General features: G+C 37.4%; 1 protein-coding gene across 3 annotated transcripts in view; it reads right to left on the bottom strand.

The window, feature by feature from the left end:
- Window positions 1-15,904, bottom strand: part of PIK3C2A (phosphatidylinositol-4-phosphate 3-kinase catalytic subunit type 2 alpha) — a 78,571-nt gene that overhangs the window by 20,844 nt on the left and 41,823 nt on the right. For all 3 annotated transcript variants that reach the window (XM_068989362.1, XM_068989364.1, XM_068989363.1), the window contains 6 exons: window positions 6,656-6,767; window positions 6,137-6,282; window positions 3,824-4,012; window positions 3,266-3,359; window positions 2,694-2,788; window positions 2,156-2,336 (listed from right to left, as the gene is read on the bottom strand). In XM_068989362.1, coding sequence (XP_068845463.1) covers window positions 2,156-2,336; window positions 2,694-2,788; window positions 3,266-3,359; window positions 3,824-4,012; window positions 6,137-6,282; window positions 6,656-6,767 — 817 coding nt within the window. The remainder of the gene's footprint in view (window positions 1-2,155; window positions 2,337-2,693; window positions 2,789-3,265; window positions 3,360-3,823; window positions 4,013-6,136; window positions 6,283-6,655; window positions 6,768-15,904) is intronic.

Genomic DNA, 15,904 nt, shown 5'->3' with positions numbered 1-15,904 from the left:
CTTCCAAACACCCAAACAATCTTGAAAAAGAAAAAGTTGGAGGACTCACACTTTCTGATTTCAAAACCTGCTACAAAGGTATGTAATGAAAAAAGTACAGTGTGAAGACAGAGATATAGATCAATGGAACAGAACTGAGAGTCCAGAAATAAACCCATACAACTATGGTCAACAGATTCTCAACTATGGTGCTGAGTTTATTCAATAGGAAAGAACAGTTCCTTTAGCAGATGGTGTAGCAACACCTGGATAACCACAAGTAAAAGAATGAAGCTGGGACTCTTACCTCATAGAACAAAGCAAACAAACAACAACAAAAATAACCTCAAAATGGATCAAAGACTTTTTAAAAGTGAACCTATAAAACTCCTAGAAAACGTAAGTGTACATCATTGTGACCTTGGATTTGACAATGAATTCTTAGACAGGATAGTAAAAGAACAAGCAACAAAAGAAAAAAACAACTTAGATTTCATAAAATTAAAATCTTCTGTGCATCCAAGTACATTACGAAGGAAATAAAAATACACAAAATGGGAGAAAATATTTATAAACAGTGTATCTGATAGTGTCCAGAATACATAAAGAACTCTAACAATTCAACAATAAAAAGACAAATCAATTAAAAAGGACTTAGAAATTTCTCCACAGAAGAAATACAAATGGCCAACAAACAAATGAAAATAAGCTCCAAATCATTAGCCATTAGGCAAATGCAAATCAAAACTACCATGAGATACCACTACACATCCACTAGGATGACTATAGTTTAAAAAAACTAAAAATAAATTTTGGTGAGGATATGGAGAAAATGAAATCCTCATTTTTTTTTTTGTGATTGTCACTAAGTCATGTTCGACTCTTTGGGAAGCCATGGACTGTAGCCTGCCAGGCTCTTCTGTCCACGGGGTTTTCCAGGGAAGAATACTGAAGTAGGTAGCCATTTCCTTCTCCAGGGGATCTTCCCGACCCAGGGACTGAACCCGTATGTCTCCTGAATCTCCTACATTAGCAGGCGGATTCTTACCACTGAACCCTCATACCTTACAAGTATTATACCAGAATTATAAAATGGTGAAGCTACCTTAGGAAACAGTTCAGTGGTTCCTCAAAAAACACAGAATTACTATATGATATAGTAATTCTACTCCTAGGCAAAGTGAAAACAGATGTTCAAACAAAAAACTTACACACAAATATTCACGGCAGCACTATTCAGCAATAGTCACATAATAGAAACAAGTTTGATGTCCATCAATAGATGAATGGATAAAGAAAATGTGCTATTATTTACACAATGGAACACTATTAAATACACCTGCCAGAATATAAATGAATCTTTAAAACATTAGGCTAAGAAATTAGACACAAAAGGCCACATGCTGCATGATTACATTTATATGAAATGTCCAAAATAGGTAAATCCATAGAGATAGAAAACATATTAGTTCTTAACAGGACCTGGGAGGAGAGGGGAATAAGGAGTGAGGGGGTTTGTGGTATATATAGGCTCTCTTTCTGTTGTGATGAAAATATTCTGGAATAGATAGTGGTGGTAATTGCAATACACTATAAATGTACTAACAATCAATGAACTGTACACTTTGGTTAAAATAGTGAATTTTAGCTAAAAAAAAAAAACCCATATGTATATATATATATATGTTTCTATAATTATAATTCTTCAACTCCAAAAACTTGTATATACACTTAAGTGTATATATGTGTAAAGCCATATAAAATGACCAAGCAGGATATAAACCATGAAGAAGATACCCACAGGGAAAAACCAAAACTGGAAACGTCCTAATTTTTTACTCTGTAAGCTTGTAAGCTTATCCATTTGAACTTCTTCAACAGTAGCATCAATTCATACTTTTATTACTTTTATAATCACAAAAAAGTGAGAAAGCAAAACAATACGAAAGAACAATTTTGATCGGAAAGAAATTAATAAGCATGGAAATGAAAGGGAACTGAGTTAGGATATAAAATCTTTTCCAATAGATTTTAAGCAACCTTTGAATTAATCTGCTTAAGACAGCATAGGTAAGTTCTGGTGGATGTCTACTGAAAAAGAATAAAAGCTTAACTTGTCAGCACTGCAAAGAGTCTTTAACATCAAAACATTTATGTTCCCTCTGTGGGTACATACCTGTCTGGCTGATCCACTAGCCTGTCTTACTTTTTCTGCTACTCCTCCTAAAAGCTGTACAAGCTTTGTTTGCTTCAAAAGTTCTTCTCTGAGTCCTTTTCCTCCTACTGAGAGGAGAGCACCCAAAACATGTTCATATCGGGCACCAAACCGTGCATCATGCAGAGCATCCTTGAGGAGCCTAATACAGCAAAATATTTATGTCAGCCACTTCCAAGAACTAGATTAATGTCTCTCAAAAATCAGCATAAAAAGTTTAATTTGGGGTATCTAGGAATTAATTTTAAGCTATACAAGTAAGAAAAACTCTTTCAATATTACAGAGCTCTAACATGCCAAGTAATTCTGCAATAGAGGGTTCTGTTACTTCTGGTGTTATTTCTAAATACATAAAAGCTTAGCTTCTTTACAATAGTCACTTCAATAAAACATCTGGTATCAACAGCAAATAGTCTGAGCATACTGTTTAGACTTTTGAGTGTCATTTGCACAAATAATAGGAACAGAAATAAAGTACTTAAGAAAATTTAAATCTTACCAATATAAATGGTGTGCTATCTGTATATTTCCCAATGCTCTGGACAGAAGGAAATGCACTAATGAACTATTCAAGTAAATTTCATATTTCAAAGCCTACATGCAAAGAAAAATAAGAATCAGTAGTTGTCAAACCCATACTACATTGTTAGGATAAAATTATCAAAATATAAACTATATAAATCAAGGATTACTCTTGTTGAGGAAAGATGATACTAATGAAAAATGAAACAGATTAATTAATTTAGGTGAAATTAATGAAATCAAGCAGAAAAGTACACTGACTTGGGAATAACATTCATTAGCTATGTTTAAGTGGCCAATTTAAAAAAAAAGGAAAGAAAACCTCAAGTCTTTAGGTACATATATATATAGTATTCAAGCAAGGCAGCTGACAATAGTAGAAAAAATTTCACACTAAATTCAAATGCAATGCACTTTAACATCCCCACTGAACCAAAGTATTCAATACTTTTAATCAAAACAGAAATGAGATCCCTTAGCAAGATCCCTCCCTACTCATAAAAACTGGAGAGAGCATAAGAAGGGTAGATAACCTAGTAAAAAACTTACCTGCACAAACTGTGGAAGAAGATCTGTAAGCTCATCATCACTAATAGCCTCAATCCAGGTCACAGCTAGGGACCTCACTTCCTGATCAGCAAATCTAGAAGCATACCACAAAATCAAGATATGACGATGATTTCTAATGAACCTGTTTTCCCCAAAGACACAATCTCAATTCATTCCTGACAAAGAAAGCTCAAATAGCTATTGAAAAGCAATGTATTTCATCTTTTTTCTTAGGAAAAAATCATATTGTCCCATACACAAATCCAATTTTGCGACTGTTTAGAAAACTTTAAGATCATGAAAATAAATTCTGACCCATATCATAAAAATAAAACAAATTATTCAAAATTTACAACTTCTCTAGATTAGTTTTCAATGATATGACATCCCTTTTTAATAACCTGAACACAGAAGATGTGTATAGAAATATGCATTTACGCATTTATATTATACTGCCTTCACATTAAAACAAAGGGAACTAATCCTGTAAATAATATCTTGCCAGAAAAATTGATAACAATAAAACAGAACAAATAAATTCAACCACAGTTAACTTACTTTGAATCAAGCAGCTCCAAGGCAGTCAGTGGATGCAATGGAGGCCACTGCTGAAGCAATGAGTAAGTTTTGGCAAGATTAACCCATTTCCAGTTTGGGGCACTTGAAAGTACTTTAGGAAGACAATTTGGGTGTTTGAGGCAATAATAACGTTTCTCCCACAAAAAGGCTTTATCTTCTTTAGAAAGTCTAAATACATAATACAATTTAATTACTTCTCAGTGATACCATAATGACAGTTATAATCTCAGTGATTAAAAATACAAAGGAGAAATGCATTCCTTTTAGGACAGCCACTTCTTGGTAGAATCATTAATACTAATTTGGGATAGAAAAACGCAACGTTCATCAAACACGACTAATCTACCCTAATTTGGGGGATAGAAAGAAATCATTCTACTTTGAGAGAAGAGTCTTAGTTAAGAAACTGAAGGATAATTCGGCATAATAAAATTTATTGAGCTCTAACCAGATGTCAGGCACTAGAAATTAGAGTTGAATAAGGAGAACCTACTCTAAAAGCAAGGATTTCATCATTTTATACAAGTAAGATCAAAAGTCATGTCAAAATCAAATACTACTACAAAATTTTAGACAATGAATACAGTGCTCATTTGAGGAATATTCAAAATAAAAATCTGTTTTGGAGATTCTAATTGACTCCTAATGACAAATGTTTATGTGAAATATTTCACTATTTCACTACCCATCTATCTACCTTTGTGTTTATAATTCATGCAGTGAACTGAAATGTATTCATTTCACGTGGAATATGAAGAAAAAAATTAAAATATTGCAAAAAGGCACACAATTAGGTTTCTCTCCTTCCAGTTCCTCTCCCAGTGGCAACTGCCTCACCTAGTATATTCTTTCAGAGTTAGTCTATTTTTATAGAAGCATATACAAAGGTGTATATATCAAATTCTCTTTCTTTCCTTTATGTTAATGATAACATGAAATTAAAAGATGCTTACTCCTTGGAAGGAAAGTTATGACCAACCTAGATAGCATATTCAAAAGCAGAGACATTACTTTGCCAACAAAAGTCCGTCTGTCAAAGTTATGGTTTTTCCAATAGTCATGTATGGATGTGAGAGTTGGACTACAAAGAAAGCTGAGCACCGAGAATTGATGCTTTTGAACTGTGTTGTTGGAGAAGACTCTTGAGAGTCCCTTGGACTGCAAGGAGATCCAACCAGTCCATCCTAAAGGAGAGCAGTCCTGAGTATTCATCGGAAGGACTGATGCTAAAGCTGAAACTCCAATACTTTGGCCACCTGATGGGAAGAACTGACTCACTGAAAAAGACCCTGATGCTGGGAAAGACTGAAGGCAGGAGGAGAAGGGGATGACAGAGGAATGAGATGGTGGATGGCATCACTGACTCAATGGACATGAGTTTGGGTGGACTCCAGGAGTTGGCAATGGACAGGGAGGCCTGGCGTGCTGCAGTCCATGGGGTTGCAAAGAGTTGGACACAACTGAGTGACTGAACTGAACTGAACACACTATACATACTATCCTACTTGCTTTCTTCATTTAATATCTTATATATTAATAACAGCCATAACTTCATTCTTAATAGTTACATAGTGATATTAGATAAATGTACCATAATTTAACCCATTAATGAACATGTATATCCATTTTACAACAGCCCAAATAAATACTGCAAGGAATATTCTTGTCTCCACAAGCAAATATAAAAGGGTTTTCTTTAAAATAATACTATATCTGGAAGTGGAATTGTTAGGTCACAAATTATGGACACTGTGACCTTAATAGACTTTGCCAAATTGCTCTCCCAAAGCTTTTAGAGTTCTGCCAACAGTTTAATTCCTATTTTTCTATATTCTATCAATACCTCATATAATGAGACATTTTAATTTTCAACAATCTGACATGTGAAATGGTAGCTTGAATTAATTTAAAACTCTTTGATTACTGAGAGGCTGAACATTTTTTTCAGACATTTAAAAGGGTTGTATTTCTTTTCCAAAGAAAAACCTAGTCATATTCTTTGTCTACCACTGTGTTGTCGGTTTTTCTACTTACATAAAAAGGTTCTTCATATATTAAGGAAATAGGTTATAGTCCCCAATCTGTTATTTGCATTTGATTTTGTAGAAAGTTTGACTTACACAAATTTCTAAATTTTATGCAGTTATACAGTCTTTTTATACAACTAAAAACAGAAAAAGAAAACTTTCCATATCAGGAACACTGCTAAATCATGAACTAAATCAGGACATTTAATAAACCATTAACTTGAACTTTACATTGTAAGAGACAAAGAGAATTAAAGGAGCATACCCAAGTGATGAGTCTCTGTGAAGAATACCAAGAAGTCTCCCCTTTACATCATTCTCCAACGTTTCTAAGTTGTGTTGTTGTATAATGCTTCTGTCCACTTGAGGAGCAGTATAAATGATATCAAATGTAGGAGAAGGAAAATCAACCTTAAAAATCAACAGAAATTGATCAGATTACAGCTGAAAAGTCCACATATTTGCTACATTTACTTATTTTTGATTTGTCTTAGCCATAAGGGTGAAAATATCAAATATTAAATTAATGCTTCTGTCCTTTTATTGAGAATGATTACCATTATTAGTACTTCTCAATAGCACATATATTTGTGGGACTGGTATAAGTGCATCTTTTACTATTTCTCAGAAATAGGAAATGGCTTATTAACACTTAAATACACACCCTAAGATCTAAACAAGATCAATTAGACTTCTTTAGCAATAACTGAGACCATGGTATACATATATTCTTTATAAAGAAATTCAAACTTAAACATCTCTATGTGTCAGGAAGTATCATTACCTGTAATACTATTCTTTCCATCACATATCCTTTTTTTGGGACTGTTCCAGGAATAAGATTTGTATGTGATGAAGTCCAAAGATACAGAAGCTTAGTTCCACATGTTAAAAACCTTCATGAATATAAACAGAAGAATACTGTGGTTTTCATTTTAATAATTAATTAAAAACTCACAACACATGGTAATGTATTTGAAATGATAATAATCAAATATTTATTAAGCATCCTATATATAGAAAGAACATATTAGAAGGAGTCACTGTCTATGGTGTATTTTCACTTTAGGTAAATATACTAAAGTATGGAAGTTAGAACAAAAGAAGGGAAGATGAAATGGGGCTCGGGACAGAAGAAAAGATGGGTAAAGTCTCAGAGTCACCTGTCCCCAAAACGACTTCTATAAACAGGACAGTGTTTGAACATCATCCACAGAGAAACATATCTCAAGGTGGTGGTTTGGATTTCATAACCGCTCCTTGAATTCTACCATAAGAATAAAAACACATGTCAAGGAAACTAGTATCTACTTTGTGTCAAAGTACTGATTGTTCGAGATGAGAAGTTTAATCTGTTCGTGACCAAGGGTCAGCAACCTTTTTCTATAACAGGCCAGACAGCAAATATTTGGGGTCTTCTGTGGAGACGGAAATGGCAACCACTCCAGTATTCTTGGCCTGGAGAATCCCAGGGACGGGGATCCTGATGGGCTGCCGTCCATGGGGTCGCACAGAGTTGGACACGACTGAAGCGACTTAGCAGCAGTAGCAGCTGGGCTATATAATCTCTGTCAGACTCAACTCTCCTATTACAGGGCCAAAAGAAGCCATGAATAATAAATTTTAAATCTGTGTGCTGTGTTCTAACAAAACAAAAAACAGGCAGTGAGCTGGAGTACGCTGACACTTGCCCTAAACTACCAATTTATAATCTACTGAAATTAGAAATATTTACCAATACTGATATATCTTTCCACAGATGAAATTTCTGAAAAATAACATGATATATAAAAGAAACTATAAGCTTCATCAAACTTTTTTCATTTTATTCAAATAGTAAATATCGTTTCCAAAACTAGACTCCAGTTTATGTTTTCTCTAGCAGGTTAACAGCTTTAAAATTTTTGGCACAGGAATTCCCTGACAGCTAGGAGACTGTGCTTCCACCACAGAGGACCAGGTTCAATCCCTGGTGGGGGAACCAATACCCTGCAAACTATGTAGGGTGGCCAAAAGAAGATCTTCAGACATATTCTATCTATTCTAGAGCCACCCTCACCCTCAGCTAGATTATCTGAAGGCAAATTCTGATTATATTATTTGTATGTACTTTTATGAGTCTCTAAATGATAAATACTGTTATTTAAACATAATTACAATAAAATAATTAAAAATAGCTACTTGTAAGTTATCAGCTAGGGACTTCCCTGGTGGTCTAATGGTTAAGAATCCGCCTGCCCATGCAGGGAGGACAGGGGTTTGATCCCTATTCTGGGAAGATTATACATGCTACGGGCCATCTAAGCCCAGGCTCAGCAACTACGGAAGCCCACACAACTAGAGCCTGTGCTCTGCAACAGAAGCCACTGCTGTGAGAAGCCTGCGCACCACAAGAGCAGCGCCTGCTCACCACAATCAGAGGAAGCCTGTGCACAGCAATGAAGATGCATGACAGCCAAATAATTAATACATTTAGAAAAGGGATCAGCTATACAGTCAGCATTCAAATTTCTCTGATTGCCTCTAAAAAAATTTTTAATAGCTGGTTTGAATTAGGATACAAGCAGGTCCAACATGTCTGTTGGGTGATATGTCTTTTCAAGTATCTTTTAAGTCAAAGGTCAAATTCCAGACTGTCACGTGCTTGTGTAAGTTAACCTGTATTAGAACAAAGCCACATTCACTCTTTGACATGTTGCCTATCACTGCTTTCGTTGTTGCGACAGAGACTACATGACCTACAAAGTCTCAACTACTCTGTCTAGTTCTCTTTACAGAAAGTTTACCAAGTCTTGTTTTAACCTATACATTGTTCCTTTTTATCCCGTTACTTGTTAAATAATCCAAGTCTTTTGTTGTGAAAACTTTTCTGTATCCTTTACTGACCGCATTCCTCTGGTATCATTTTAGCATGTCCCTTTATCTCCTATGTTTTCTGTAATACTTAGATCTAAAGAACTGAGCTGATTCAAGGTTAGTAATATGGCAAGAATACGTAATGTTTTACAGCTGGAATTGTATATACTACTAGTTCCTGATGCATCAAATAAAGTATGCATTGTTTGGTGTATCTCTCCTTCTGTGATGTTAAGATAATTAAATTTGTTCAAGTGTTATCAGTCTAAACCATCTATTATAAAGTTCCAGAAAAGTTAATCACAATGGTTCCTAAACAGGCATTAATAAATCATTACTTAAATCATGAGGCGACGGACAGCGCAGAAGCACAGCAGAGAGGAGTTACCCCACGCCCAAGGTCAGGGGCAGCGGCAGAGAGGAGCTACCCCATGTCCGAGGTCAGGGGTGGCAGCCGAGAGGAGCAACTCCACATCTAAGGAGCAGTGGCTGCACCAGCGCAGGAGGACCGAGAGGAGCTACTCCACATTCAAGGTCAGGAGGGGCGGCTGTGAGGAGAAACCCCTCGTCCAAGGTAAGGAGCGGCGGCTGCGCTTTGCTGGAGCAGCCGTGAAGAGATACCCCACGTCCAAGGTAAGAGAAACGCAAGTAAGATGGTAGGTGTTGCGAGAGGGCATCAGAGGGCAGACACACTGAAACCACAATCACAGAAAACTAGCCAATCTGATCACAAAGACCACAGCCTTGTCTGATTCAATGAAACTAAGCCATGCCATGTGGGGCCACCCAAGACAGATGTGTCATGGTGGAGAGGTCTGACAGAATGTGGTCCACTAGAGAAGGGAATGGCAAACCACTTCAGTATTCTTGCCTTGAGAACCCCATGAACAGCATGAAAAGGCAAAATGATAGGATAATGAAAGAGGAACTCCCCAGGTTGGAAGGTGCTCAATATACTACTGGAGATCAGTGGAGAAACAACTCCAGAAGAATGAAGGGATGGAGCCAAAGCAAAAACAATACACAGTTGTGGATGTGCCTGGTGATAGAAGCAAGGTCCGATGCTGTAAAGAACAATACTGCATAGGAACCTGGAATGTCAGGTCCATGAATCAAGACAAATTGGAAGTGGTCAAACAGGAGATGGCAAGAGTGAACGTCGACATTCTAGGAATCAGTGAACTAAAATAAACTAAAATGGGTGAATTTAACTCAGATGACCATTATATCTACTACTGCGGGCAGTAATACCTTAGAAGAAACAGAGAAGCCATCATGGTCAATAAGAGAGTTCAAAATGCAGTACTTGGATGCAATCTCAAAAACGACAGAATGATCATTGTTCGTTTCCAAGGCAAACCATTCAATATCACGGTAATCCAAGCCTATGCCCCAACCAGTAACGCTGAAGAAGCTGAAGTTGAATGGTTCTACGAAGACCTACAAGACCTTTTAGAACTAACATCCCCAAAAGATGTCCTTTTCATTATAGGGGACTGGAATCCAAAAGAAGGAAGTCAAGAAACACCTGGAGTAACAGGCAAATTTGGCCTTAGAATATGGAATGAAGCAGGGCAAAGGCTAATAGAGTTTTGCCAAGAGAGCACACTGGTCATAGCAAACATCCTCTTCCAACAACACAAGAGAAGACTCTACACATGGACATCACCAGATGGTCAACACCAAAATCAGACTGATTATATTCTCTGCAGCCAAAGATGGAGAAGCTCTATACAGTCAGCAAAAACAAGGCTGGGAGCTGACTGTGGCTCAGATCATGAACTCCTTATTGCCAAATTCAGACTTAAATTGAAGAAAGTGGGGAAAATCACTAGATCATTCAGGTATGACCTAAAGCAAATCCCCTATGATTATACAGTGGAACTGAGAAATAGATTTAAGGGACTAGATCTGACAGACAGAGTGCCTGATGAACTATGGATGGAGGTTCATGACATTGTACAGGAGACAGGGATCAAGACCATCCCCATGGAAAAGAAATACAAAAAAGCAAAATGGCTGTCTGAGGAGGGCTTACAAATAGCTGTGAAAAGAAGAGAAGCAAAAAGGAAAGCAGAATAGGAAAGATATTCCCATTTGAATGCAGAGTTCCAAAGAATAGCAAGGAGAGATAAGAAAGCCTTCCTCACGATCAATGCAAAGAAATAGAGGAAAAGAACAGAATGAGAAAGACTAGAGATCTCTTCAAGAAAATTAGAGATACCAAGGGAACATTTCATGCAAAGATGGGCTCGATAAAGGACAGAAATGGTATGGACCTAACAGAAGCAGAAGATATTAAGAAGAGGTGGCAAGAATACACAGAAGAACTGTACAAAAAAGAGCTTCACGACCCAGATAATCACGATGGTGTGATCATTCCTCTAGAGCCAGAAATTCTGGAATGTGAAGTCAAGTGGGCCTTAGAAAGCATCACTACGAACAAAGCTAGTGGAGGTGATAGAAATCCAGTGGAGCTATTTCAAATCCTGAAAGATGATGCTGTGAAAGTGCTGCACGCAACATGCCAGGAAATTTGGAAAACTCAGCAGTGGCCACAGGACTGGAAAAGGTTTTCATTCCAATCCCCAAGAAAGGCAATGCCAAAGAATGCTCAAACTACCGCACAACTGCACTCATCTCACACTCTAGTAAAGTAATGCTCAAAGTTCTCCAAGCCAGGCTTCAGCAAGCCATGGTTTAGTGAACCATGAACTTCCAGATGTTCAAGATGCTTTTAGAAAAGGCAGAAGAACCAGAGATCAAATTGCCAACATCCACTGGATCATCAAAAAAGCAAGAGAGTTTCAGAAAAACATCTATTTCTGCTTTCTTGACTATGCCAAAGCCTTTGACTGTGTGGATCACAATAAACTGGGGAAAATTCTGAAAGAGATGGGAATACCAGAACACCGGATCTACCTCATGAGAAACCTGTACGCAGGTCAGGAAGCAACAGTTAGAACTGGACATGGAACAACAGACTGGTTCCAAATAGGAAAGGCAGTACGTCAAGGCTGTATATTGTCACCCTGCTTATTTAACTTCTATGCAGAGTACATCATGAGAAATGCTGGGCTGGAAGAAGCACAAGCTGGAATCAAGATTGCTGGGAGAAATATCAATAACCTCAGATATGAAGATGACACCACCCTTATGGCAGAAAGTGAAGAGGAACTCAAAAGTCTCTCGATGAACGTGAAAGTGTGAAGAAGTTGGCTTAAAGCTCAACATTCAGAAAACGAAGATCATGGCATCTGGTCCCAACACTTCATGGGAAATAGATGGGGAAACAGTGGAAACAGTGTCAGACTTTATTTATTTGGGCTCCAAAAGCACTGCAGATGGTGACTGCAGCCATGAAATTAAAAGATGCTTACTCCTTGGAAGGAAAGTTATGACGAACCCAGATAGCATATTCAAAAGCAGAGACATTACTTTGCCAACAAAGATCCGTCTAGTCAAGGCTATAGTTTTTCCAGTGGTCATGTGTGGATGTCAGAGTTGGACTGTGAAGAAAGCTGAGTGCTGAAGAAATGATGCTTTTGAACTGTGGTGCTGGAGAAGACTCTTGAGAGTCCCTTGGACTGCAAGGAGATCCAACCAGTCCATTCTGAAGGAAATCAGCCCTGGGTGTTCATTGGAAGGACTGATGCTGAAGCTGAAATTCCAATACTTTGGCCACTTCATGCAAAGAGTTGACTCATTGGAAAAGACCCTGATACTGGGAGGGATTGGGGGCAGAAGCAGAATGGGACGACAGAGGATGAGGTGGCTGGATGGTATCACTGACTCTATGGACATGAGTTTGGGTGAACTCCAGGAGTTGGTTATGGACAGGGAGGCCTAGCGTGCTGCGGTTCATGGGGTCGCGGAGAGTTGGACACGACTGAGCGACTGAGCTGAACTGACTTAAATCAGTGTCAACCAAGAATGCTTTTGACTCCACTAGATATTTGGCAATGTCTCGATACTTTTTGGTTGGCAACTAGGGAGTACCACTGGCATTTAGTGGGCAGAAGTCAAAGGTGTTGCCAAAAATTCTACAATGCACAGGACATTCTCCCACAGCAAAGAATCATCTGGCTCAAAATGTCAACAGTGCTAAGACTGAGATTTCCTGGCCTAAATCTTTTATTTCAGTAGGGATTGCAACCTCAGATATGCAGACACCACCCTTATGGCAAAAAGTGAAGAGGAACTGAAGAGCCTCTTGATGAAGGTGAAAGAGGAGAATGAAAAAGCTGGCTTAAAACTCAACATTCAAAAACTAAGATCATGGCATCCACTCCCTTCACTTTATGGCAAGAAGATGGGCAAACAATGCAAACAGTGACAGACTTTATTTTCTTGGGTTCCAGAATCACTGCAGATGGTGACTGCAGCCATGAAATTTTTTAAAAGACACTTGCTCCTTGGAAGAAAACCTATAACAAACCTAAACAGTGTACTAAAAAGCAGAGATATTACTTTGCTGGCAAAAAGTCCATCTAGTCAAAGCTATGGTTTTTCCAGTAGTCATGTATGGATGTGAGAGTTGGACCATAAAGGCTGAGCTCCGAAGAATTGATGCCTTCAAACTGTAGTGTTGGAGAAGACTCTTGAGAGTCCCTTGGACAGCAAGGAAATCAACCCTGAATATTCACTGGAAGGACCAATTCTGAAGCTGAAGCTCCAATACTTCTGGACCACCTCATGTGAAGAGCCAATTCAATTAGAAAAGACTCTGATGCTGGCAAAGATTGAAGGCAGGAGGAGAAGGAGATGACAGAGTATGAGATGGTTAGATGGCATCACTGACTCAATGGACATGAGTCTGAACAAGCTCCAGGAGATGGCGAAGGACAGGGAAGCCTGGCATGCTACAGTCCGTAGGGTCGAAGAGAGTCGAACACAACTGAGCGACTGAATAACAACAGAAATTGCAAAATTCTGATATTCTGTCATTCTTTCTGCATCTATTAGCTGAAAATTTTCTACAAAGAACCTTCTCACATCAATTATTTGGTAATCCTGAGATTCAACTATAAAGGAACAGCAGGTTAAACGCTTAATTCCATTTATTTAAAAATGAGTTAAGAACTCATTTGTTGCATCATTTGACTCTTATAACAACTTCATCGGGCTGTATGCAGGTTGTAGCTTAAACATAATTAATTTTAAAAGAATTTGAAGACCAAGATTTCTGATCATTATACTATAGCACATGAGCACAACTAAATCATTAACACAGTTTCTATGTATTTATATATAAAGTAATCTTCCTTCTTAATTTCTGAGCATTTTTTGAATGTTAAATCCTAACATTATCTAGATTGACTACACAGCTTGGCAAACTCTCAAGCTTAATGACATCAGTTAATTCTTTTAAACTGCTGAGCACTGGATACATGCAAACTATTTAATTGTCTAACTGAAGTCAACTGCCCTTCCCTTTACTCTTTTGAATCTTGAAAGAAGGTCATTTATTCAATAAAAACACTTATTAATAAGCAAATAAAATGGCAAAAAGTGATAATACTCCTTGAATGAAGCAGACTCTTGTTGCTTTCAAGTGCATGAAGGTTTTCAAAACTGACTCATTTATAAAAATTGATAGACACAATTACATTTAATTTTCTCACATTAACTATTACCTGACAATTATTTATCAAAGACAACTGAGAACACAATCCCCCTCCTTTATGTGGCCAATATTCTGTTTTAGAGTAGTTATGGACTGTATTTAGCAAGGAGTTCTAAATATGTATCATTAATAGCAATCTCTTTAACTGCTCTTCTCTAGAGTTTGTCAGTTCAGAATCATGTCAGGTGTCAAATAAAATTGGAGCCCAACGAAAGGTATATAATTAAAAAATCATATATGGCCTTCTCAAATATAGGGGGAGAGACAAAAGAAAAAAATATAAATGAAAAAATGCTATATTTAAGTACATGGGGAAAGAATATTTTTTAATCATTTTATTGTAGGTTAAAGTGAAAGTCACTCAGTTGTGTCCGACTCTTTGTGACCCCATGGAGTATAGAGTCCATGGAACTCTCCAGGCCAGAATACTGGAGTGGGTAGCCTTTCCTTTTTCCAGAGGATCTTCCCAACCCCGGGATCAAACCCAGGTCTCCCTCCTGCACTACAGGCAGATTCTTTACCAACTGAGCCACAAGGGAAGCCCAAGAAAACTGGAGTGGATAGCCTATCCCTTCTCCAGTGGATCTTCCAGCAGCTCTTATAAGTTAAATAGATCAATTATTATATCATTTCCCAAAATGGTTTCAAAGATGGATTTAAAATCAAAACAAGTATCATGGTATCAAATAAATCTGAGAATAGCAATACAGGTTAATGGTGAGAATGCAGATCCTGAGGCCAGATTCCCTAGATTCAAACTCAGTTCTACCATTTATTAACTAAGTGCCCAAGGGCAAACCACTTTGATTTCCCCCCTGTAAAAAGGGATAATAATACCTACCTTCATAGGGTTGTTCTGAGGTATATAAGGCTATGTATACAGCATTCAGACTAATAGCTTGCATAGAGTGCATGCTATGTGTTTGTTATTACAGTAATACTATTATTAAACACAGTAGCTTGATTGCAGAACTTAGATACTCTAATATGATAATGTCCATTATCACTCTCCAAAATGTTATCATGTTCTATATCAAGCATCCCAAACTTAGTCAATGATTTTTCTTTTCATTTTAGAAGACACTTCATGGTCTCAAGGAACATATTATTACTTGAAACATAATCAAAACAGTCAGCTGAAAAGCCAGGTAGATTATACTATCCCAAAGGCTATTAGTAGACACAAAGCTCAAAAGGAATTTCTTTTACCCTAAGGATCAGCAAGTTTTGCATACATGCGGGACCTCTGAAGATTAAAGGCCAGGGGGCCGTAACAGTAAGGGGAGATCAGTCAGGTAAAGAGAAGGGAATAATATGCAGCTGTACACTCAAAAAGGAGGAGGATGGGGAAAGGATGAGAAGATGGAAAATGAGTTTTGTTGTTTTAATCAAAGAACGTCTAAGCCCATGAATATTATGTCAATAATATAATGCTTTTCATAAATGACAATTAAAGAATGAATTGAAAAAAAAGAATGAATTGGCTGCTGCTTTTCTTCTGGAACAGTGAGCAGCAAACAATCCTTTGAAAACCCATATAGATATGTTCAA

The sequence above is a fragment of the Capricornis sumatraensis genome, chromosome 16 (genome assembly GCF_032405125.1).
Source record: "Capricornis sumatraensis isolate serow.1 chromosome 16, serow.2, whole genome shotgun sequence".
Classification (NCBI taxonomy): Eukaryota; Metazoa; Chordata; class Mammalia; order Artiodactyla; family Bovidae; genus Capricornis; species Capricornis sumatraensis.
This window is presented reverse-complemented; position numbering and strand designations above follow the sequence as displayed.